The sequence below is a fragment of the Hemitrygon akajei genome, chromosome 2 (assembly GCF_048418815.1).
Source record: "Hemitrygon akajei chromosome 2, sHemAka1.3, whole genome shotgun sequence".
Taxonomy (NCBI): domain Eukaryota; kingdom Metazoa; phylum Chordata; class Chondrichthyes; order Myliobatiformes; family Dasyatidae; genus Hemitrygon; species Hemitrygon akajei.
The window spans coordinates 100,529,046-100,555,448 of NC_133125.1; the positions used below are offsets into that span (position 1 = coordinate 100,529,046).

General features: G+C 40.3%; 1 protein-coding gene across 8 annotated transcripts in view; it reads left to right on the forward strand.

Annotated features, from left to right (window-relative positions):
- Window positions 1–25,593, forward strand: part of mbd5 (methyl-CpG binding domain protein 5) — a 233,351-nt gene extending 207,758 nt beyond the window's left edge. For all 8 annotated transcript variants that reach the window (XM_073026059.1, XM_073026115.1, XM_073026122.1 and 5 more), the window contains one exon: window positions 24,393–25,593. In XM_073026059.1, coding sequence (XP_072882160.1) covers window positions 24,393–24,464 — 72 coding nt within the window. In that variant the 3' untranslated portion in view covers window positions 24,465–25,593. The remainder of the gene's footprint in view (window positions 1–24,392) is intronic.
- The last annotated feature ends 810 nt before the right edge of the window (window positions 25,594–26,403 follow it).

Here is a 26,403-nt window from a genome sequence, read left to right on the forward strand (position 1 = left end):
TGGAGTATCTGGAGGAAAAGTGGTCACGGGGAGATCGTGAAGGCAGCAGCAGGTATCTAATCCCTGTCAGTGCTTACTGGTGCTGCAAAGCAATTGCACTAACTGCTATGCTACTGCAATGCACTAAAAAGCTCTGAGAAGTTGTTTCCATGAACATCCCCATCTATTGTGCTGTGGAGCTCTGAGCTTAATATATCTTTGCTTCACAAACACAAGAAAATCTGCAGGTGCTAGAAATCCAAGGCAACACACAAAATGCAGGAGGAACTCAGCAGGTCAGGCAGCATCTATGGAAAAGAGTAACAGTCAATGCTTCACGCCAAGACCCTTCATCAAGACTCATGAAGAAGTACTGATGAAGGGTCTCATACCAAAATTGTTTATTCTTTTCAATAGATGCTACCTGGTCTGCCGAGTTCCTCCAGCATTGTTTGTTTGTTTGTTTGTGTGTCTTGCTTGATCCTGATATCATCACTGTTTGCTAATCTTAGAGTACACCATGAATACCGTGCTTCAGCTGTTCTGCAGTAGTAGTCATCCTAACCAGGCTGCACCAATGCAGCTGCAGCACTTGGAATGGCATAACTAAATGGGTAAGTGCTTATGTTCACCATGAAGAGCAGGACATTCAGTTCAACTATTCATAGCCCTGTCAGTTTAAAAATAGTGATGGAAGGTGTGTAGGTGTAAGTGGAGAGTAGGGGAATGCAATGCTGTCAAGTGGCCGTTACTCAAGAACAACCTGATCACTTAAAGCTGAGGAGGAGTTCTGTCATAGCCATTCAGCTCCAAGCTTCATTGTGGTTCTAGTATAAAAACGAACAAGATGAACTCCAGAAGTAGGGTGAGAGTGAGTGACCTTGATATCAAACAGCACTCATTCATATCTGGTGTTATGAAACACTCTTTAAAAAATTACTTTCTTACATAAAATTAAGGGTGAGAGACAGAGAGGAGGGAGGAGCTGGAACAAAGGGGGAGGGTACTAGGAGTGGAGGTGGCACTCTGGCTGAAGTCCTAACTAGCACAAAGAATGTTGATTATGGTTGCTGGATACCAGTTACTTAGCCCCAAGATTATGTTTCTTTCAGCAAGTTTTTAAACGTCTTTATTCTATCACGTTCTGTAAAGTAGGAATGTTTTGTACTTGCACAATGCTTATTTCAAGACGTAATTCTTAACAGCCAACTATGCCTGCAGGCAGTATGACATGGGCAATGTTCAGATTTGGGCTGATGAGTATAAAGTAGCATTCAAACCGCACAAGTGTTTAGGCAATAATTGGCTTCAATTGAATATCACATCATCAATTTCTAAAAAAAATCTGACAGACAATATTCTAAGAAAATCATAGAGGCCATTGTATGGAATATTTGGGTGAATTTCGATTTCAGTAAGGGGCCTTTGCTGTTTATATCTTGACCGTTTGTTTCACTGCTTTGCAGTATAGCTATCTCCATACGCCACTAAATATGTTGCAAATACATAAGGAATTTTCATGATTTGTTCACTTCCGTGTGCTCATTTTTTACATAAATTTCAGTAATGAACAATTTGGCATCTTGCCCTTCAAAATATGCTGTGTCATGCATCCCAAGGACTGTTCTTTTGGTAGGACTCCCTCTGCAGGGCTGTATTATTTTATGTGCAAAACTATTTGCTTATATCATATTCAAACATTTTTTATTCAAAAGTAATTTAGAGACAGTGTTTCCTTTCTGGTATTCATCTTAAATCTTATTCTCAGATCTTCCAGTTGCCAGGTTCCATTTTGATTCTATCAATTTGGAAACAAAATGAGAAAACTGAGTGCTTCTCAGTGACCAAAATTGTCACTTTTTGATTGTATTTGAAATGATGAATTGCAGCATTACCTTTTACTCCCTTTGAAATAAAGAACACATTTAATGAGAATTGTTGAAGCTAGATTAGGAATGCAACCTCCACTGCACTAGAAATATATGTACAATAAGTTTGACCCTTTTTAGATTTTGTACTTTTATGTTGATGACCAGTCTATACTGCTTATTGTAAATATATTTTTGTGGGTAAGGGAGTTATTTGGTGGTTTTATAATCTCTCATAGTAGCATGGCAATTAACACGACACGATTACAACTTGACTGTCGGAGTTTGGAGTTCAGTCCCAATGTTCTCTATAAGGAGTCTATTTACGTCCTCCCCTTGCAATGTGTGGGTTTCCCTGGGTCCTCTGGTTTCCCCTCTCAGTCTAAAAGCGTGTTGGGTAGGTTAATTAGTTATTGTAAATTACCCTGTAATTCGGTTAGGGTTGTTGGGGATTGGTGGTGTTGGGCTTGAAATTCTGCCCTGTGTTCGTTTAGGAAGAGAGACAACCAACACCGGAATATTACAAAACTTTGGTTTATTGCAGAATTCGTAACTGGCACAGCGAATCGACGGAGTCGCTGGAGAAGGCGCGTTCCGACTTCCCCTTACAATCTGCTCTTATTTATATCCCTTTTCCCCCCAGCACAACCCCCCGCTACATATTAGGTAATATCGGGCACTTGTGTCCATCTTATTGGCCCGCAGCCATATGCTTACAAGTTACCTGTTTTTGTTTACTGAATCGCGTGACACTAGTAGTTTCGGTGTAGCGGGGTCCCCAATTTCGCTCCCCCCCCCTCCCTCGCATTCCGGCCTCCTAGTATTACATGAGCCACTCCTGACCTGTAATGGCAGTCTCGAATTAACCCTAACATTAACCCTAACAGTGGGCAGTGTGGTTTGAAGAGTCGGAAGGGCCTATTCCACTCTGTATCTCTAAATGAATAAATATTTTATTGTTTAATTATTTGCATTTTACATAATGCTTAAATACCTGAATATTTAACAATACAGATTTACCGTGTCCTTTTTCTGTGGCCTTGTATGCTATAATTGTTTTGGTGGGATAGGAAGCATCATGGCTTGCCTTGTCCTTTTCATATTTCCCCCTGGATTCTCCCTTTATTCCATGTAAAGTTACATGCATAGATATCAATGACATGGTCCTGATGTAAGTGATTTTGTGACAGCAACTTGTCAATGGAATGCTTCATGAAAATAACTGATCAATCCAAAGAGAGGATAAACTGAAACAACTGGAAGAATTACATGTACACAGAAGACTCGTGTTTCCTCCTGTACTTCCTTCAGTAAATGGAATCCAAGTAACTTACTGAAATACACAATATTGCAAATTCTTTAGCATGGGGATTTTTGTAAGACTGTTTATTGTGGTAAGGCAATAAGTTGTGATGAACACTTAGTTTTGTCAGGCTAAACTAACATGCTAGTTAAAAGTAGTCTCAAATTTGGCAACGTTGCGCGCATAAGCGGCTATTATAATCAACACAAGTGTCAGTCTTTCCTCCACAAACACTGATGAAAGTAAAGATCAAATGGATGCTGATTTTTATACAATGTTCTTATCAATCAAGTATCACTTAATATCATGTTTTTCCATTCCATTATGAAATTATTGAAGCATGATATAGCTTGATTATCTTAGTGCTTTTAGTGACTTAATGTATATGTATTGTGATTCTTTGATGAAATGTTTAAAACTATGAGAGACATTGTTCAGGTGGTTGGTACCAGTCTTTTCCTTTGAGAGTACTGGATACCATAATCAGGGGGAATAAACTTTGGGACAAGAGGGGGGAAAATTAAAAGGGACCCAAGGGGCAACTTCTTCACACAGAGGATAGTGAGTGTGTGGGATGAGTTGCCAGAAGATGTGGTTGAGGCAGATGCAATAGTTTGAATGAAGAAGAACTAGGATTGGTACGTGAAGGGACGAGACACAGATATGGGTCAAACAGAGTAAATTGGGACCAGCTGGGTGGGCACCATGGTCGGGATGGATTGATTGGGCCAAAGGGCCTGTATCCATGCTGTGTTGCTCTATGACTCTGGCATTGCAGATAAAATGACAGCTGGAGAATGTTGTCCTGCACCAGATGAGAACTGAATAAGAGCAGAGATTGATAGGTATCTGAGCAGTCAAGGCATCAAAGGTTATGGTGAGAAGGCGGGGGAATGGGACTAAAGGGAAGATTAGATCAGCTCATGATGAAATGGCAGAGCAGTCTCGATGAGCCGAATGGCCGACTTCTGCTCCTTTGTCTTGTGGTCTTATGGTCTTATAGAAGCATGAAGGTTAATGAAATCCATTGTGTCAGAAGTAGTAAACAAAACTAGCATGGTCATTTGCATAGCATCATGCATTGTAACACATCATATGCAATTATTGGATGTCATGGGATATCTCTGTTTCTTATTTAATTTCAAGTGTTTGTGAACCTTCAGTTACTGCTATCTTATTTAAAAGGCAAAATTAGTATTAATTTCTGTTCTTGGAAGTTTGGTTTGGTAAGTATAAGCTGCTGAAATTAGTGACTGTACTGTAGACATGGACCCTTGCATATATGATGTACAAAAGGATTCACTGATGGATCCTGCCTTTAATACAGGTTGATATTTAACAACTATTTGCAACTGGATTTCAAGCTTCAAGACCAAGTAAGTCCCATGTCTAAGGCATACCTTTCAAACAGAATTTTATCTGAGTTGGGGAGAATGAAGTTTGTACATTGTCCAGGTCTGACATGATTTTGTTAAAATTGAAAAATGCAAAAGGAGCAATGCTGATAATTGGCAATTTTCTGTCATGGTTCACCAGTTTATCCATGCTTTTAACGCATGCTGAAAGACCAGTGATGCCTTGCTAGAAATGTATTCAGATGTCAGAGGCGAATATATTCGTCAAAAAGCAATTGCCAATGTTCTAAATTACTTATTGCATGATCCGATATTCAATGCATTTCACTACTTGGAAGAATGTACATTTGCGACTTAAGTATTCTCAATTGCGAGGCAAACAAAATTCAAGCATTTGTTATTACAAATGTCAGATATGTAAATCTGTCAAATTCCACATTACTCTGATCATGAACATTACAGCATCAATATTGTTTTTCGTATTGGTTAATGCTTAATTGCTCAGTAATGAATACGCTAATTCAGTAAATGTAGTCTTGACTTTAATGAAATATTTATGAAATGGATCTTATAACAGTTTATATAATAAGCAATTTAAGTATCTGTCAAAACCTGCCTGTCATTCCAAAGCAGTACACAGTTCCTTCATGCCATTTCCTTTATGAGGAATGTATAGTCTAAATTTTAACTCCAAATTGTATTAGTACAACTTCATGAACTCCAATGATACAATCATAGGATTAGACTTTTAGCAACAGTCCAGTTACAATTATTGTATATGCTTTAGTCAGTTGTACTGAAATAGTTCATTGAAGTGGTATTCATTGAAGAATATTTAATATAGGAAGTGCATAAGATCCTAAGTCACCTTACATCTTTGATGTCACCTTAAATCTCTGTGAATCCACCTTTCATTGTATAAATAGTGTTCAAAATGCCTAAAACTCCAGTGGTTCACTTACCTCTGGGTAATTGGGTAAGCCTCTGGGTGCCTTCTCATCTCTGGTCTGAATGGTTAACATCTAATTTGAAGCATTTAACTTTGGTTCTTGATCACCCAGCCATGTGAAACCTTAACTGCACAGTAGACCTGTTGAGCTTGCCAAGAACTTGTATGTCTCTGAGATCACCTCCCATTCTTTTGAATGCAAGAGAGTAAAAGCTTGTCTGTCTAATTCTTCCTTTTCCGTAATCAACTTGGCAAACATTCATGGCATTCACTTTATCACAGGTATATCCTTATGTACCAACGCAAAACCCTATAGATAATATTCCATATGTACTTTCACCAATAGCAGCCAACAAAAAGAATGAGGAGAGATAAACTTCCAACGGCTGGTTAAACAAAGCTTCACCAGATGTTAAGCTGGCCTCTGAAGAGGCACCAGCAAGTTACAGATGTACATTTACAGTACTCTGCAAAACTCTTAGGCACATATATAGCTAGGGTGCCTAAGACATTTGAGCAGTACTGTAGTAATTCTATGTATTACACTGTACTGCTGCTACAAAAAAATAAATTTCATAACTTATGTGAGTGGTGATGAACTTGATTTTGATAGGGGTCTCTGTTGTGGACTGAGAGTGGCAAGGGGACAGGGAGAGGGGAATCATGGTTGGGAAAAGGGGAAGGGAGAAAGGAGGGAGGGGGAAGCACCAGACAGAAATTCAGTAATGATCATTAAACCAATTGTTTGGAATCAAATTACCTTGCCTGGTGTCTCAGGACTGGGTGTGTCTCAGGACCTGGCCCAACCCCCGCCTCTGCCACTCCTTCTCTGCCACCTTCCCACACCACTCCTGCGGCGCTCAACTCACAACATTCTCAATATCCTTTGCTCCCGCCAGATTTACAAACTTGCATTCTGCTCCACATTGACAAATAGCGTACTGTGCAAATGTTTTGGGCATCCTAGCCAAATATATGTACCTAAGACTTTTGCACAGTACTGTGCATACAAATCCCAAACTTCCTCATACAGTTGGTGTTACCAGAAGTTCAGTACACAAGTGCTGCATTTATCGATGTTTAGCCTGTCCTTGAGTGAATAAATTCACAATGGCTCTTTATTAGACAGAAAAGGAGCAGAAGTTATTCAGGATGTTTCCTCCCCACCACCATCACTACTCTACATCAAAGGCTTTTCATGGATTATTTAAGGGGAAGCTTCCTGACCACAAAAGTTCTTCTTAATTTGACCTTTCTAATGTTTGGCCACTATCATTATAACCTTTTCAAACTACCTGATGTTCCAACTCAGTCATATAATTGGATGAATAAGGTACTAAGATTTGCCAGTGTATTTTATATTTTACCAATTTCAGTTGTATGAGAGATAAAATTTTTGGTTTCTTTATCACAGCCTTTTTCGGAGCAAGAAGGCTGTGAGTGAACGGCTAAGGATTTCTGGGACGAAGGTAGTTTTACTACTCAGGGTAAAAAAAAGAGGCAAGACTGCACAGGCGCGTGATGTCAGCCAGTAGAGTGAGAAAAGTTTAAAAAGAAGACCGCCATATCCAGTGGGCAGCAGAGTGAGAGGCAGCAAAGTGGTAGGGCTTCTTAGGCGGTAACGAGGCGAGGTAGGTCTACCTGTGCTAATTGCAGAAAGGAAATAGTATGTGCATGGGGCTGGTGTTTTATGCTCGGTGTCAGATGTGGGAGGTCCTGGAGTCGCCCAGCCTCCCGAACAGCCAAATCTTCAACTGGTGTGTAGAGCTGCAGCTCCTAAGGAACCGAATTAGGGAACTGGAGATGCAGCTCGATGACCTTCACATGGTCAGGGAGAATGAGGAGGTGATAGAAAGGATTTACAGGCAAGTGGTCACACCGGGGCCACGGGAGACGGACAAGTGGGTCGCAGTCAGGAGGGGGAAGGGGAAGAGTTAGGTACTAGAGGGTACCCCTGTGGCTGTACCCCTTGACAATAAGTACTCCTGTTTGAGGTCTGTTGAGGGGGACACAGGAGACCTTGCCCACGCCCAGGATTACGGCTGCACAGGTGGAAGGTGAACTGAGGAAGATCTGTACCAGCAAGGCGGCTGGACCGGATGGAGTTTCCCCACGATTACTGAGGGCCTGTGCGACTGAGCTGGGAGAACCACTACAGCGCATCTTCAACATGAGCCTGGAGCAGAGAAGAGTACCCAGACAGTGGAAAACATCCTGTATTGTCCCGGTACCGAAGAAACCACAACCAAAGGAGTTGAATGACTTCAGACCTGTTGCCTTGACGTCGCACGTGATGAAGACCATGGAGCGGCTGATAATACAGAATCTGAGGCCACAAACCAGGCACGCCCAGAATCCTCTTCAGTTTGCGTATAAGGAGAAGGTGGGAGTGGAGGATGCTATCACGTATTTGCTGCACAAATCACTCTCTCACCTAGAGGGGGTCGGTCAGTTGTGCTGTGAGGATTACATTCCTTGACTTCTCTAGTGCCTTTAACACCATCCAGCCCAAGATCTTAAGGCACAAACTAATGGAGATGGGAGTAGACTCTCACATGGTGGATTGGATAGTGGACTACTTGACAGATAGACCTCAGTATGTGCGGTTGGGAGACTGTAGGTCTGACACGGTGGTCAGCAGCACAGGGGCGCCGCAGGGAACCGTACTCTCTCCGGTCCTGTTCACCCTGTACACATCAGACTTCCAATATAACTCAGAGTCCTGCCATGTGCAGAAGTTCGCTGATGACACGGCCATAGTGGGGTGTGTCAGGAATGGACAGGAGGAGGAGTATAGGAAACTGATACAGGACTTTGTGATATGGTGCAACTCAAACTACCTGCGTCTCAATATCACCAAGACCAAGGAGATGGTGGTGGACTTTAGGAGATCTAGGCCTCATATGGAGCCAGTGATCATTAATGGAGAATGTGTGGAGCAGGTTAAGACCTACAAGTATCTGGGAGTACAGTTAGACGAGAAGCTAGACTGGACTGCCAACACAGATGCCTTGTGCAGGAAGGCACAGAGTCGACTGTACTTCCTTAGAAGGTTGGCGTCATTCAATGTCTGTAGTGAGATGCTGAAGATGTTCTATAGGTCAGTTGTGGAGAGCGCCCTCTTCTTTGTGGTGGCGTGTTGGGGAGGAAGCATTAAGAAGAGGGACGCCTCACGTCTTAATAAGCTGGTAAGGAAGGCGGGCTCTGTCGTGGGCAAAGTACTGGAGAGTTTAACATCGGTAGCTGAGCGAAGGGCGCTGAGTAGGCTACGGTCAATTATGGATAACTCTGAACATCCTCTACATAGCACCATCCAGAGACAGAGAAGCAGTTTCAGCGACAGGTTACTATCGATGCAATGCTCCTCAGACAGGATGAAGAGGTCAATACTCCCCAATGCCATTAGGCTTTACAATTCTACCACCAGGACTTAAGAACTTTTTTAAAAGCTATTATTAATGCTTTTTGAGATAGTGATTTAGATGCATATCATATTTTTTACTGAGTTAAGTATTGTATGTAATTAGTTTTGCTACAACAAGTGTATGGGACATTGGAAAAAAGTTGAATTTCCCCATGGGGATGAATAAAGTATCTATCTATCTATCTATCTGTTGAGGGGGACAGCCTACCTGGGGGAAGCAGCAGAGGCCGTGCCTCTGGCACAGAGTCTGGCCCTGTGGCTCAGAAGGGTAGGGAAAGGAAGAGAAAAGGCAGTAATGATAGGCAACTCTATAGTTAGGGGGTCAGACAGGTGATTCTGTGGACACAGGAAAAAAACTCAGATGGTAGTTTGCCTCCCAGGTGCCAGGGTCCGGGATGTTTCAGATCATATCCAAGGTATCCTGCAGTGGAGGGAGAACAGCCAGAGGTTGTGGTACATATATTGGTACCAATGACATAGGTAGCAAAAGGGAAGAGGTCCTGGAAAAAAGACTACAGGGAGTTAGGAAGGAAGTTGAGAAGCAGGACCGTAAAGGTGGTAATTTCGGGATTACTGCTTGTGCCACGTGACAGTGAGTATAGGAATAGAATGAGGTGGAGGATAAATGTGTGGCTGAGGGATTGGAGCAGGGGGCAGGGATTCAGATTTCTGGATCATTGGGGCCTCTCTTGTGGCAGGTGTGACCTGCACCAAAAGGACGGGTTGAACTTGAATCCCAGGAGGGCCAACTTCCTGGCGGAGAGGTTTGCTAAGGCTACTGGGGAGAGTTTAAACTAGAATTGTTGGGGGGTGGGAACAGAACTGAAGAGACTGGGGAAGAGGCGGTTGCCTCACAAACAGAGAAAGCTTGGAGACAGTGTATGAGGGAGGATAGGCAGGTGATAGAGAAGGGACACGCTCAGACGGACAGTTTGAGGTGTATCTATTTTAACGCAAGGAGTATTGTGAACAAAGCAGATGAGCTTAGAGCGTGGATCAGTACTTGGAGCTATGATGTGGTGGCCATTACAGAGACTTGGATGGCTCAGGGACAGGAATAGTTACTTCAAGTGCTGGGTTTTAGATGCTTCAGAAAGGACGGAGGGAGGCAAAAGAGTTGGGGGTGTGGCACTGTTGATCAGAGATAGTGTCACGGCTGCAGAAAAGGTGGACGTCATGGAGGAATTGTCTACAGAGTCTCTGTGAGTGGAAGTTAGGAACTGGATGTTTTTATAGACCGCCCAATATTAACAGGGATATCGAGGAGCAGATAGGGAAACAGATCCAGGAAAGGTGTAATAATAACAAAGTTGTCGTGATGGGAGATCTTAATTTCTCAGATATCGATTGGCCTCTCCCTAGAGTGAGGGGTTTAGATGAGGTGGAGTTTGTTAGGTGTGTGCAGGAAGGTTTCTTGACACAATATGTAGATACGACTACAAGAGCAGAGGCTGTACTTGATTTGGTATTGGGAAATGAACTTGGTCAGGTGTCAGATTTCACAGTGGAAGAGCTTTTTGGAGATAGTGATCAGAATTCTATCTCCTTTACAATAGCATTGGAGAGAGATAGGAACAGACAAGTTAGAAAAGCATTTAATTGGAGTGAGGGGAATTTGGAAGCTTAAATTGGGAACAGATGTTCTCGGGAAAGTACGGAAGAAATTTGGCAAATGTTCAGGGGGTGTTTGCGTAGAGTTCTGCATAGGTACGTTCCAGTGAGACAGGGAAGTTATGGTAGAGTACAGGAACTGTGGTGTACAGAGGCTGTAATAAATCTAGTCAAGAAGAAAAGAAAAGGTTCAAGAGAGCTAGGTAATGTTAGAGATCTAGAAGATTATAAAGCTAACAGGAAGGAGCTTAAAAAGGAAATTAGGTGAGCCAGAAGGGACCATGAGAAGGCCTTGGTGGGCAGGAATAAGGAAAACCCCAAGGCATTCTACAAGTATGTGAAGCTCAAGAGGATAAGACGTGAAAGAATAGGACCTATCAAGTGTGACAGTGGGAAAGTGTGTATGGAACTGGAAGAAATAGCAGAGGTACTTAATAAATACTTCAGTATTCACAATGGAAAAAGATCTTGGTGATTGTAGTGATGACTTGCAGCAGACTGAAAAACTTGAGCATGTAGATATTAATAAAGAGGACATGCTGGAGCTTTTGGAAAGCATCAAGTTGGATAAGACACCGAGACTGGGTGAGATGGTTCCGGAAGATTGGAGGGTTGTGAATGTTGTTCCTTTATTCAAGAAAGGAAGTAGAGATAACACAGGAAATTATAGGCCAGTGAGTCTTAATCCAGTGGTGGATAAGTTGATGGAGAAGATCCTGAGAAGCAGAATTTATGAACATTTGGAGAGGTATAATGTGATTAGGAATAGTCAGCATAGCTTTGTCAAGGGCAGGTTGTACCTTACGAGCCTGATTGAATTGTTTGAGTATGTGACTAAACACATTGATGAAGGAAGAGCAGTAGGTGTAGTGTATATGGATTTCAGCAAGGCATTTGATAAGACCCCATGCAAGGGTTATTGAGAAAGTAAGGAGGCATGGGATCCAAGGGCTCCTTGCATTGTGGATCCAGAGCAGGGTTGCCCACAGAAGACAAAGAGTAGTTGTTGATGGTCATATTCTGCATGGAGGTCAGTGACCAGTCGTGTGCCTCAGGGATCTGTTCTGGGACCTTTACTCTTCGTGGTTTTTATAAATGACCTGGATGAGGAAGTGGAGGGATGGGTTAGTAAGTTTGCTGATGACACAAAGGTTGGAGGTGTTGTGGATAGTGTGGAGGGCTGTCAGAGGTTACAGCAGGACATTGATAGGATGCAGAACTGGGCTGAGAAGTGACAGATGGAGTTCAACCCAGATAAGTGTGAAGTGGTTCATCTTGGTAGGTCATATATGATGGCAGAATATCATATTAATGGTAAGACTCTTGGCAGTGTGGAGGATCAGAGGGATCTTGGGGTCCGAGTCCATAGGACGTTCAAAGCAGCTGCACAGTTTGACTGTGGTTAAAAAGACATAAGGTGTATTGGCCTTCATTAATTATGGAACTGAATTTAGGAGCCGAGAGGTAATATTGCAGCTATATAGGACCCTGGTCAGACCCACTCGGAGTACTGTGCTCAGTTCTGGTCACCTCACTACAGGAAGGATGTGGAAGCCATAGAAAGGGTGCAGAGGAAATTTACAAGGATGTTGCCTGGGGGAGCATGCCTTATGAAGACAGGTGGAGTGAACTCGGCCTTTTCTCCTTGGAGCGACGGAGGATGAGAGGTGACCTGATAGAGGTGTATAAGATGATGAGAGGCAGTGATCGTGTGGATAGTCAGAGGCTTTTTTCCCAGGGCTAATATGGTTGCCACAAGAGAACATATGTTTAAGGTGCTGGGGAGTAGGTACAGAAGAAATGTCAGGGGTAAGGTTTTTAATCAGAGAATGGTGAGTGCGTGGAATGGGCTGCCGGCACAGTGGTGGAGGTGGATATGATAGGGTTTTTAAGAGACTTTTGGATAGGGACATAGAGCTTAAAAATAGAGGGCTATGGGTAAGCCTAATAATTTCTAAGGTAGGGACATGTTTGGCATAACTTTGAGGGCCGAAGGGCCTGTATTGTGCTGTAGGTTTTCTGTGTTTTTAAATATGACTTTATATCCAGAACTATACAGTATGCAAGTGCAGTCTGCACTTAGCAATGTGTATTTTGTCATTTGCAGGCTAATTTGTCCACGGTTTAATATTGTGTGTGTCTTGTTGATTGCAATGCTTAATCAGGTTTGCCACCAAATCCATGAATACTCCATCCAGAAAAGTTTTCTTTCTTGCTGTGCAACAAATTCCATAATCAAAAAGTGAAAGCACTGGTGATGCTAGAAATCAAAAGTAATGCAGATAATGTTGTGACTGCTCAGCAGGTTTAGCAGCATCTGTGCAGAAAGAGTTGTCATTTCAGTTTATTGATGTGTCATCAACCTCAATGGTCATTGATTCTTAATATTACCAGCATTTTCTATTTCTCTGCATGTATAAGAGAGATAGAGCAATCTAAAGGTGGAAGAAGTAATTGAGAACAGTTCTTTTGAAAAGATCTACTAAACTGAATTTCAACAGTGTTCAATGTGATTACTAAATGGCCACTGTTTAGACTGAACACAAATTTCTGCAGATGCTGGAAATCCAGAATACCACAAAATGCTGGAGGAACTCAGCAGGTCAGGTAGCATCTATGGAAATGAATAAACAATCAGCATTTCGGGCCTGACCTGCTGAGTTACTCCAGCATTTTGTGACTGTTTAGACTGAGTTGGGTCCATTAATCATTTTGTTCATTCTATAAGTGTTCTAAAGAAGTGTTATTTTTGCAACTATTATTTGCTAGTAGGTATGCCACAACTTTTCCAACTTCTACTTCACTAATACTAGTCAGCCAGTGGATAGCGTTGGTCATTCTCACAAAGGGAAGATCATGTAATACTCTGTAGTGTTGTGTATTGTCTGTGTGTAAAGGTAAAAAGATAATTAAGCCAATTTGTGGGAGCAGGGATTATGAAACAAGTGACATAAATAGTATAATGGATAGTGTTATTTTGAAAGCTGGGCCAATAAGTTTGAGTTGGGTTTCTGAGCAGAAGTAATCAAAAAGGAGTAAGTGGTTAGAATAATCTACCTGTGTTGTGGATTAGAATAAATACACAACTGCATGCAAAGCTGATCTATTGAAAAGGATTAGCATGGATAGGATCAGGAGATGAGGTTTCTTGTCTTTCCATGTCCTTATATGGTGGATTTTGTGTACAGAGATGGAGATTCAATTGACCCACAGTTGCCATCTTTTCAATTTTAAGCTTTTTCTCATATATAGAATTAGATTTCTAATCCAATAGCAGTTAAATAACTGGGAGACATCCCATTAGACTGAAATCTTAATAATTGCTCTACTGATCATTTTAGACAATCACTTATATTTTAAAATGGACATCTTAATCTTTTAGTAAATATACTGTATATGGAGATGACAGGTTTTTGTAACTTATAAGATTTAAGTTTTTCATAGGGCATTTCTCAGGTTTCTGAATTACCATAAGACCGTATTGTATAGGGCAGAAGCAGGCCATTCAGCCCATCAAGTCTGCTCTGCCGTTCAATCATGAGCTGATCCAATCCTTCCAGTCATCCCACTCCCCTGCTTTCACCCCATACCCTTTGATGCCCTGGCTAATCAAGAACCTATCTTATCTCTGCCTTAAAAATACTCAATGACTTGGCATCCACAGCTGCTCGTGGCAACAAATTCCACAGCTTTACCAACCTCTGACTAAAGTAATTTCTCCGCATCTCAGTTCTAAAAGGACGTCTGAGTCCTGAAGTCATGCCCTCTTGTCCTAGAATACTCTACCATGGGAAATAACTTTGCCACATCTGATCTGTTCAGGTCTTTTAACATTCAGAATGTTTCTCTGAGATCCCACCCCCCCCCCCCCCCCATTCTCCTGAATTGCAGGGAATACAGCCCAAGAGATGCCAGATGTTCATGCGGTAACCCTTTCATTCCTAGAATCAGTCTTGTGAATTGTTTTCTCAATGGGTGAACTAGGGGCTCTATTTAAACACAGCTTGCCTTAACGCTAGACTTTGTAAAATTTGAGTACCTCTTACTATTGGAGTACATTGAGAAAAAATCTCCACTAACCTGAGTATTTTAAGTATACACATTTTCTGCATTGATGAAGCACTTAGTTTAAAAGGCAGTCAACAAATATAAATGATGACATTATTAGTAACTTAAATAATTTTAGCCAATTATTTGAATTAAACAATGTAAATAACTGCAGAATTTAAGTTTAGTAATCAGCAATTTTCAATTGAATAATTGTATAGGTTTAACTGCAAATAAGTAAAATTATACACTGTAGATGATTAATAGGAAAAAAGCATTTGAATATATTAAGTATTGAAATTTCTCAAACTGTGGTTGCATTACTTTTTAATTTTCACTAAAAGCTAAATCAAGCAAACCTTTTTTTAAGCAAACTGGCTGTACTGTGAGCCCAATTATCACCGAAAATAATTTTTCCCTGAGAAATACTGTTCATTAAGGGGTGAGAGCAGATGTGTGTGAAATGGAAGAGATGAGTTTCAGGGCAGTGTTGATGGTCAACTAAGGGAAGGTCTTTGAAAAAGGAGGACATCTCTTTTGATCAGGACTGAAAAGCCTCATCCTGAGAGCAGATGCAGTGGAGATGGAGGAATTGAGAAAAGGGAATGGTGTTTTTGCAAACATCAGGGTGGGAAGAGGGCAGGTAGCTGTGAGAGTCTGTATTTTTATAATGGACATCAATAGATTAGCTGTCTCTACAGAAATGTACCTGGTGAATTTGAGGGCAGGGTAGAAGTTGGAGGCAAAGTTGATGAAGTCAGCGGCTCAGCATGCGTTCAGGAAGCAGCACCAATGCAGTCATCGATGTAGCATAAAAAAGGTGGGGATGGACACCAGTGTAGGCTTGGAACGTGGACTGTTCCATGTAGCTGACAAAATGGCAGGCATAGCTGGTACCCATGTGAGTGCCCTTGGCTACACCTTTTGTTTGAAGGAAGTGTGAGGATCCAAAGGAGAAGTTATTAAGAGTGAGGACAAGTTCTGCTAGTCAGAGGAGAATGGTGTTGGAAGAGAACTGGTTGGGTCTGGTGTCTAGAAAGAAATGGAAAGCTTTGAGGTTTCCTGGTGGGGGAATGGAAGTGTGTTAGGGACTGGACATCCCTGGTGAAAATAAATTGAGTGGGGCCAGGGAACTTGAAATCATTGAAAACATCCTACAGAAATGTCACAGATGTAGGTCGGAAGGGACTGAACTAGGGGGGATAAAACAGAGTCGAGGTATGCAGATAGGAGTTCAGTGGGGCAGGAACAATGGTTCTACCTGGACAAGTGGGTTTGATCTTGGGTGGGAGGTAGAAATGGGAGGTGTGGGAACTATGATGTTGGTGGTAGTGGATGTGAGATCCCCAGAGCTAATAAGGACCGTGATCAGGTGGAAGGCAACAGCCTGGTGCTCCTTAGTGAGATCCTCTTCGAGGGGCAAGTAAGAGGTGGTGTCTGAGAGTTGTTACTGGGCCTCAGCGAGGCAGAGGTCAGTCCATCAGACTACTACAGCACCCTTCTTATCTGCAGGTTTGATGGTGAGGTTAGGATTAGTGCAGAGGGAGTGGAGAGCAAATTGTTCAGAAGGGGTAAGGTTGCAATTGGGCAAAGGAGTGTTGAAGTCAAGATGGTTGATGTCCCATCGGCAGGTTGGCAATGAGAAGGTCCAGAGCAGGCAGAAGACCAGGGCGGGCTGTCCAAGAAGAGGAGGAGGGTTGAAGACAGGAGAAGGGGTTATTGGCACAGGGTGGAGAGGTTGCCACGTGGAGCAAGTGTTACACCTGCCCCTACACCACTTCCCTTATTACCATTCAGGGCCCCAAACAGTCCTTCCAGGTGATGCAACATTTCACCTGTGAGTCGGTTGGGGTCTTGTACTGTGCCCAGTGCTCCCAGTGTGACCTCCTGTATATAGGTGAGACCAATTGGAAGTCCACTTCACTGAGCACCTGCACTTTGTCCGCTAAAAGAAGTGGAATCTCCCAGTGGCCACCCATTTTAATTCGACTTCCCATTCCTGTTCCGATGCATCAATTGATGGTCTCTTTATTGTTGCAATGAGGCCACACTCAGGTTGGAGGAACAACACCTTATATTCTGTCTGGGTATCTTCCAACCTGATGGCATGAGCATCGATTTCTTGAACTTCCAGTAATGTGCCCTCTTCACCATTCCCCACCCCTTTTTCCTTTTTACCTCATCTCCCTGCTTGGCCATTGCCTCTCTCTGGTACTCCTCCCCACTTTTCTTTCTTCTATGGCCTTCTGTCTTCTCCTGTCAGACTCCCTCTTCTCCAGTCCTGTATTTCTTTCACCAATCAACTTCCCAGCTCTTACTTCATCCTTCCCCATTCTGGTTTCACCTATCTCCTTGTGTTTCTCTCACTCTCCCCCACCCCTCCCACCTTTTAAATCTTCTCTTCATCTTTTTTTCTGCAGTCCTGCCAAGGTGTCTCAGCCAGAAATGTTGACTACTTTTTCTCATAGATGCTGCCTGACCTGAGTTCCTCCAGCATTTTGTGTCTGTTAATTGGACTTCCAGCATCTGCAGATTTTCTCTTGTTGGAAATAAGTAAAATAGCCAGGATTCCATTCATTTGTTTGGAACACTGTGCCACTTAATTGGGACAGCAGACTGTTGCCAAATATTTTCTAACTAGTGTCAGACATGTGCAGTTGCATGTGTTTGGCTTCAGAAAGCATCGATTTTTATCACTGATAGTTGACGAGAAATAAGCAGTAAGACGAGTCAGAACTGTTTTGTTCACTGTGGTTTTCAGCATTCAGGCTTGGAGATGTCAGAATTGATGAGTGAAAATGATTTCACTACTTCAAGTTAGGAAGGACAGGGAATTTGAAGATATCAACAATCATCTTGAATGTTACAATTAAAATAAAGATTTGTTGGATGCGATCACCAACGGCATTGTACGAAGGCAGTCCATTATCCGGAGTCTGTGCTGGTTTTGTTCATTTTCAGTCAAAAAAAGTGCGACACAGCTGGGTTCTTCCATCAATAACTATTAGGAACCAATACAGTTTTATAGTGCTGTAGTAGTATTTGTAGTGTTCTAATGTGTTCTGCATTTAAATACATAATTTGTTACTCAGTTTGTCTTTTTGTACCTTCTTAATTATTTTCATGAAACTTTGGCTAATTGGACAGTTGCTTAATTGGGTGATAAGGTACTCATCCTGATGTGTCCCAATTAACCAGTATTCACTATTTAACAGGGTCAACAACTCAATTATGAAGCATTGTTCCTTTGAATTGAGTCACAGAATGGATGGACCATGTGAGGAGGGCAGTCAGCCCTTCAGTTTCATACCAGTTCTACATAAGAGCGATTTAGGCCATTCAATGGCCCTGCAGATTTTTTTCCTAAAAAGACTTATCAAGCTTCCTTTGGCACACTTCAGTTGCCATCATGACAGCCCCTGCTGTGCATTCTGTAGCTGGCTGTGTAATAATGTGATCATGTGATTTTTATCAACTTTTGCCATCATAAATTTATGTGTCTGGGCACTTGACCTCTCAGCAAATATTTCATCCCATCTGGACTCCCAGTTTTAAATGCTTGCATCAGATCTGCTCACAACCTCACTTCCAAGGAGAACAAATTCTACACTTAGTCTGTACATATAACTAAGCCTCTTATCTCTTTCTTGTTCCTGAATCTGCATCCTATTTTAAAACACTGGTTCCTATATACTTCTGTAGCTGCTTTCTCAGTTTCTCCTGCCACTTTCAAAATTGGCTTGTCTGTTTTATGACATCTTATCAAATGCCTTTTGATGTTTCACTTAATTGGAGGCTATTTGTTATAAGTAAATTGAAGCTATCCTTTTGTAATCAATCCATGCTTGTCCCATTGATGCTCAAAATGCTGGAGGAGCTCAGCGAGTCAAGCATCATCTATGGAGGGAATTGGTCAGTTGGTGTTTTCTGCCAAGATCCTTCATCTGGACTGCAAGAGGGGAGAAGGCCAGTGTAAAAACGTGGAGGGAAGGGTGGAGCATGAGCTGGCAGGTGAGCTGCCACATGATAGATGGATTCTGATGAGGGGGCTGATTGGCAGATTGGGGGGGGAGTAGAATGTGAAATAATGCAGGGAGCTGGGAGGTGACCATTGTAAGTGACAAAGGGCTGAGATAATGGGAAAGTGGAACATGAATAAAGGGACACTCCCAAACTAAAGGTGAGACAGCGGCTATATTTCATTTGGAGTTTGAGGAGATTTGGCTTGTCACTTAAGACACTCACAAATTTCTACAGATGTACCCTGGCGAGCACTCTGACAGGCTGCATCACTGGTGTGGTGGGAGGGAGGTTGCTACTGCACAGAATCAAAAGAAGCTACAGAAAGTTGTAAAGCTAGTCAGCTCCATCTTGAGTACTAGCCTCTGTAGTATCCAAAACATCTTCAAGGAGCAGTGCCTCAGAAAGGTAGCATCCATCACCCAAAACAAGCCCTCTTCTCATTGTTACTGTCAGCGATTCAGGAACAGTTTCTTTCTCTCTGCCATCACTTATTATTTCTGTTTTTGCACTATTTTTAATTTAGGTATTTAATATACATGTATTTACTGTACTTTATTTACTTTTTTCTATATTATCATGTAATGTACTGCTGCCTGTAAGTTAACAAATTTCACGATGCATGGGGGTGATATTAAACCTGATTCTGATTATAAGACAATATGAAATGCTGGTCACTTGTCCAAGTAATGATGAATTTTGTCCCTCATGTTTGTTTATTGTTAAGAATTTTCTATGTCACTCAAGTGAAAATGACTTCTGTAATTGGGCTTTTCCTACATCCTTTATTTAAAAAAGGCTGCAATATTTGAGTTTCTCTAATCCTTGGGTTCCACCTTCTGAACCTACTGTGATTCCTCTAAATTACATTAATCTCTTAATTTTCTATCCTTAAAAGGAATTAATAGATTCTACAGTAGAAAATTTTTAATTGAGTTGTGAAAGAAAATCTCAGTTGAATTCACTGCCTAATTGTATGCTTGCTTCTAATATTTTTAGCTACAGTGACATTAACATATCTGTATTTTTCTAGTCATCACACTTCAGTTTTGTTGTAATTAAGTCTTCTTCCAATAAAGATGAAGTACTACACATTAATTCTGAGAATACTTTACCAAATGTAATTTCATCAGATATTTGCTTGAACAATTTTTGGACAAGACTTAAAAACGGCTCATAAAGCAATAAAAATATTATTTAAAGAAACCAGTGTAGAAAAGCTTAAAACTGTGAACACGGCTATCATGTAAATGAGCAGATGATTCTTTCTGTAATCACAGCCATTGTGCCTCCCGTCCCCTTAACCAAAAGATAAGGAGGCATTTATGAACTCATGTGAACTGATGAAAGTGTCCATAAATGCATTTTCACAAGAGAATGCTGCATAGAACTAGTAACCAGGGCAGTCAAGTTCACCTGGGTGGTGGGGAAAGTTCTACTTACAATAAACAAATCTTAGGGACAAAATCCATCAAATATGGGTTGCTTGCATTGCAAATGCGATATTATAAAGAAAGAATAGTAATGCTGAATTGCCATTCCTGCCTTACATTACGAGCAGTGTTATCTCTGCATTCATTTGCACTTCCCCAGTTAGAAAGCCATCAAGCAGTGCACAGGCCACTTGGCCCACCCGATGAGTCCTGTGCTAACCACAGTGCCCACCCTCCAAGGTACTGTATTTGGTGCTCATGCTTGGAGTTGGTTGTGTTATGGTCACGTGTACCACAGTAGAGTGGAAAGAGCTTCGATGTAGTGCTCCCTACATGCACATTTGTGGAGCACCTGTAAGGGCAAATGAGTGTCAGATACGCATTATTTTTATTTTCCTTCCCACTCCCGTGCTGATTGTCTGAATTGTTTGGACATTGACCATCGTATGCTTGAGAACCAGTACTTCATTTTGTTCTTTTTGTATCAGAATTGGCCATTTCTGATGAACTGTAATGTTAAACTCAATTTTTTTTCCTTTCATTAACATTGCGGATAAAGTCTACAACAGAGGCAACCCTACCCGCCCTGGACATTATCTCTTCACCCCCTTCCATCAGACAAAATATACGAATGCTTGAAATTCCTTACACTAGTCTCAATGAAAACTCATTCCCCTCAGCTGTTATAAAACTATTAAACATTTCCCCAGTACGATAAGATGGACTCTTGACCTCTATGAACTTGCATCTTATTGTTTACCTGCATTGCACTTTCTCTGTAGCTGTTACACTTTATTCTGTATTTTTATTTTCTTTACCTTATTCTACCTAATGCTCTGTGTATTGATCTATTTGTATGAACATTTTGCAAATCAATCTTCACTGTATCTCAGTACTTTGGAGCAGCTGAACACCTTAAGATGTATGTCGGACTGCTGTTTATTGATTACTGCTCAGTGTTCTCCACCACCATTCACTCAGTGCTAACAATCAAGCTTCAAATCCTGGGCCTCTGTACCTCTCTCTGCAGTTGGATCCACCACTTCCTGTCGGGAAATCACAGATAATAACATCACCTCTAGACTGACTATCAGCACAGGTGTGCCTCGAGGATGCAGGCTTCAACAATGCTCTACTCTTATTTTATACTCTTGACTGTGTGTGTGTGTGTGTGTGTGTCTAAGCACAACTCAAACAGCATCTATAAATTTGCCAATAATACCACTGTTGGTAAAATCTCAGGGTTTCCTGAGTGGTAGTTGAATTTATTTGCTAAGGACAAACATGGTCAAAGACTATGATCTCCCGCATCATAGGACGCAGCACATGATGATGCTGAGTTGAATTTCAACATTCTTGGCTTCATTGTGAGCCTGAAGTGAACTGAGCTACCTATCAAAAAAAAAGACCTTGCTCCTGAGATACATTTTTGTAGCTGAATTGAAATGAACCTTTATAAGAAGCAAATTTAAGAAATAAACTAAGTGTGCAGATAAATTAAATGTGCTATGACTGACGCATTCCTCTGATTTTTCTGGGATAAACGGTAAAAGGTTAGCACCTGGATTTTCACAATGTGAAAAAATTTCTGTCATGATGGGAGTATTAATTCATTCAGTTACATGGTAAGTGAATTAGAAAATTGCAAATATTTCCACAAAATGAAACATACCAAATCTATTGATTTGAAATATAGGAAGTACTTCTAAGGAACAAGACCTGTAAACTAGACGTATAATGCTTCATGCTGCTGGCCATGGTATTTATAATGTAAACTCAGAAATATCTGCTAATGTTTAAAATGTGTACTCAACTTTGCGTTGCAATGGAATGTTACACATTCTTTATGTTTGAGTCATAGCCTAAATGTGCTCTTCTTTATTTGTTTTATTTCACTTTCAAGCTTGCTAAAAGCGAGTTTGTTTGTTTATTTATGTATTTATTGAGATGCAGCAGGGAGTAAGCCTTTTCAGCCCTTCGAACTGTGTCGCCTAGCAAACCCCAATTTACCCTTGCCTAATCACAGTACAATTTATAATGACCAATAACCTACCAACAGATAGGTCTTTCAACTGTGGGTGGAAACTGAAGCACCCAGGGGAAACCTACACAGTCACAAGGAGAACATACAAACTCCTTATAATAAGCAATTGGGATTGAACCCAAGTCACTGGTACTTTAAAGCCTTATGCCAACCTCTACACTACCATACCGCCCCACCACACCAATAGAGAAAACCCTGATACTTAGGAATGTGAAATTCATTTGTATATTCAAAGTACATTTATTATCAAAGTATGTATACAGAATACAACTCTGAGATTTGGCCTCCCACAGCCACAAAACAAACATCATGGAACCCGTTCAAGAAAACGTCAAGCATCTAATATGTGGGGGAAGAAAAAACATTGTACAAACAGCAGAAACCGCATGAACAACACATAGAATATCAAAGGTTAAACCAGGAGTCCAGTTTTCAATTTAGTTTAGTTCAGTTCAGCGCCACGCTGCTAGCCAATGCAGGACACAGGGCCATTCTGCAATGTGCTTGTGATATTCTGAAAACTCAGCTTTAAGCTGAAGGCAACACGACTGCAGGCCAAGTGACCAGGATTCAATTCCTGCTGCTGTCTAAAGAGCTTGTACGTTTTCTCCGTGACCAGCTGAGTTTCCTCCAGGTACTCCAGTTTCCTCTCCACATTCCAGGTTCGCAGGTCACTTGCTCGTAATTTAGCTCACTGGGCTTGTTAGTATCCTGCATCTCTAAATAAAAAGATAAACATTTTTAAACTTCTGTTTGCTGAAATATGCATCTTTGATATAACGAAGAGTGCCAATTCTTATTTCAAACATATCAGTAAGTCATTGAAGGAAATATTTCATCTTTTCTTCCAGTTACATATGGCTCTAGCAAGACAGTATTGTCATTTGGAAACCATCTATAAAATCAAAAAGACAGCCAAGTAACTGAGACAAAATCATTCATAAAGCTATCTAAAATATTGCAATCATGGCTTTTTTTTGTTTTATTATTTTTGTAATGGTCATAGATAACAGGTTATGTACCTTGGTCATCCTGGATTGTTTGTGCAGCTTACTCCAGGTCATAAATTTGTTATAGTTCAATTCAGCTCCACTCCTAACTCTATGTAAGCGTACAAGTTGCTGTTGTGTTGGTATGTTCAACCAAGAGTTTATCTAGCTGTTTCAATGATTCACAGATTAAGCATTTAATGTAAGAATTTCCAGTAGATGGTCAGCCTCACAGTTTAACCAAAAGCAAAATAATGTGTCTTACCATTGTTGATTGCAAGTTCTTCCAGTTTACAAAGTTTTGTTGTTGTCATAAACGTATATCCTTCAAAGTAATACTTCATTTTGAATTCTGTCAGATTGATAATAAATCAACAAGTCTGATTTTACTGCTTTGGATATGTTATCTCTCCAAGTCCAGAAAAATAATGTAAAAGTTGTGTATTTGATTCCTTTCACCATCAGAGTACACCCAAGCGCTATTTCCTTCATATCAGCATTTTGTTTCTGACTGATTCATGATGCTCATCCAGTAATATAGAATCCATGAAATGGATGGACTGAATGGCCTTTTTAAACATGAGCTGGGTGCAAGGAAATCACAAGGATTCCCTCACATCATTCTATTGTCCATCTGAAGCTACAATAATGGCATAATTGTTGCCTGCTGAATAGAAAACTGTTCATCTTATTATTAATGCTTCATTCACTTGTAAATTGTGAAATTGAGTTATGAAGCTGATTTCACTAATCTTAAGCAGAAACCTTAAGTACCTTGTTTTCATTTTAATTCTAGTAAGTGTTAAATTTTCAAGACTTGTTTTGCTTGGATCAAGATTTTCATTAAACTTGATAAAACAGCCGATGTTTCAGATACTTTTCCCAATTCAACAGTTTTGTTCAAAAATCATAATGCAAAATGAATAGATTCCTGGATGTATAACCATAATCAAATTATTTAATACTTAAATTGATGAGAAATTAATTTAATGTTTGGGCCAGGAATTGTACTCGAGTGATCACCTGCCTTCAAGAAATTATTTGTGAACTATTGGCTACAGAATATAGAATTCCATGCTTCAGATTCGTGTTGTCTAGCCTCTTCTCATCCACAATCTGCAGAAAATTTGAGACCATGCTTTTGACAATGCAACCATCTCAAAATTTGTTTGAAAATCAAAGGCAGTGAACTATTGTTCCAATTTACTACTGAAAATTGGTCACAATACACAGGATCATGACTTAATCCAGGCACCCAAAATAATTTTGTTTTTAATATTGATATATAGTTTTGTATCTTATTTTAATGTCATTCAGAAATCTTGTTGCATTTCATGGAGTTAATCTACAGTTTATTTTGCATTAAATAGGTCCACCAGACACAACAGAAGGAGAGACAAGTCAAGTCACCAAAAGCCAAGAGGCGAAAAATTTCTAGATAACGTTCAATGTCCTCATCACTGCTATAGTTATAGGGTGGAACTGTATGTATATAGAGTCTTAATTATCCACGACGCTACAAGGTGCTAATGAACCGTGGTACAGTGTTTCTTCAATAATGAGCAAAGATTATATGCTGGATAGCTCATCAGAAACCTTGTGAGATCATGGTTACAGTTTATCTACTGCTTGCCTAAAACAAAATGACATTTTCTACAATACTAAAATCAAGAATATCAAAAGTTGAACAGTCCAAATGTTTCTGACAAATTTTCAAATGTATATAGATTATGCAAAATTTCATGGTAATATCAAATTGTAAATACTGTATAAAGTCGTCATGTACAAGCATACTTAATGCACAGTTTATCTTTTTCTTGTACAAAATAGTGTACAAAATCTTTGGTTTCTATTGAGTACACATACAAGAGATTACCAGTGTAAAGAGGATAAATAAAAAATGCCGCTTAAAGCTTTTATATGCAAGATGCTGTTTTTGTATTTAACAGCAGATGAGGCATGGTTATGTGATAATTTGATAATGGCAGACACTTCACACCACCAATGTTCATTTCTGTTCTGTTTAGAATTCTGTCCTTTGTGCAATGGCATGGAGGTCTGCTGCAGTCCTACATGCAAACTTCATGTAAAATTAAGTCTCTATTCCCTCACTTTTTCACCATTCTGAATTGGTGTGTACTGTTTTAATGGAATTGTCTGTGTTTTCTTATCAGTCGACTTTTTTGCTGTTTTATGTCAAAACAAATGTTTTACTCATCAAAAACGTGTGCTTTTATATTTAATTTTGCTTTTCTTTGCTTTATTCCTGAACTGTCTTGTAATGACCAACTTTGCTCTTTGTTTTGACATTGATTTGTATTTTCCCATGTATACTTTACATTAGTAGAACATGTAAAGTATGTTGTGCACTTGATTTTAATTGGTTGATGGCATTTATGTGGGTGATAGGACTAGTTTATTCCAGTCCATGCAGGTTCTATAGGGTTTTATGGTTTCATGTAAAGGACAGTAATTGTAAATATTGTGAACATTACAGGTCGTGCAGTGTTGTAACATTTTTAATAATGTTGCACCTACTTTACAATTAAAAACTGGTCACTCATACTTGAATTTCTGCTTGTTGAGCCATTCTTTACCAACATTTCAAGGTGAAATAGAAATCCTAATGCAGTGTGGCAGGCCAATTTTGACTACGGTATTTCCATGATTTTTTTAACCTTTCCTGTTTATAAAGGTCATAATTATATTTCTTTTTAGAGATGGTCATCACATTTTTTTCTACACTAAGTAAACTATTTCATAAAGTAAGTACAAAAGAGTATTTTTTGTGTAATGATTTACTTGTTTGAACCTCTTGGCCTAGCAAATGAAAGGTAATATCAAATAAATACTGGATTTTTAGTTTAACTGTTTTCCTCCCTGGTAGTGAATTGGCCATGGGCATGTGCTAATTTTTCAAAGCTTTTGTGAACCAGTTACTGAATTCAAGTACAAATTAGAGCAGCACAATTGGTGGAAGAGAGTGGATTCATGGATAGCACAAACACTGATGGTAGTCCAGGTTTTCATTAGCTCTTACTTCGGTTAGTTTAACCTGAAAGCGTGTAGGCCAAGCCCAGTTGTTCTGAAGGCAAAGTCCAGTTTCAGCTACTTCCCTAGGATGCATGTGTGCAATTGAAAACAAAAAAAAATCTGGCTCTTGTCAGTGACACCCTGATTCCCTGCTCTTCTAAAGGCTGCAGTTTGCAGTGTTCCTCTGCAAAATATTAAGTTTCAATGAAAACATATTAACTTAAATTATTTGAATTATTATCACCATAAAACATCTTAAATATACTTCATCGTTGAATCTATGAACTTTTAATGTGCACTAAACCATTATTACTGCTTAGTAAAAAAAATGTCCCTTTAAAGAGCTAA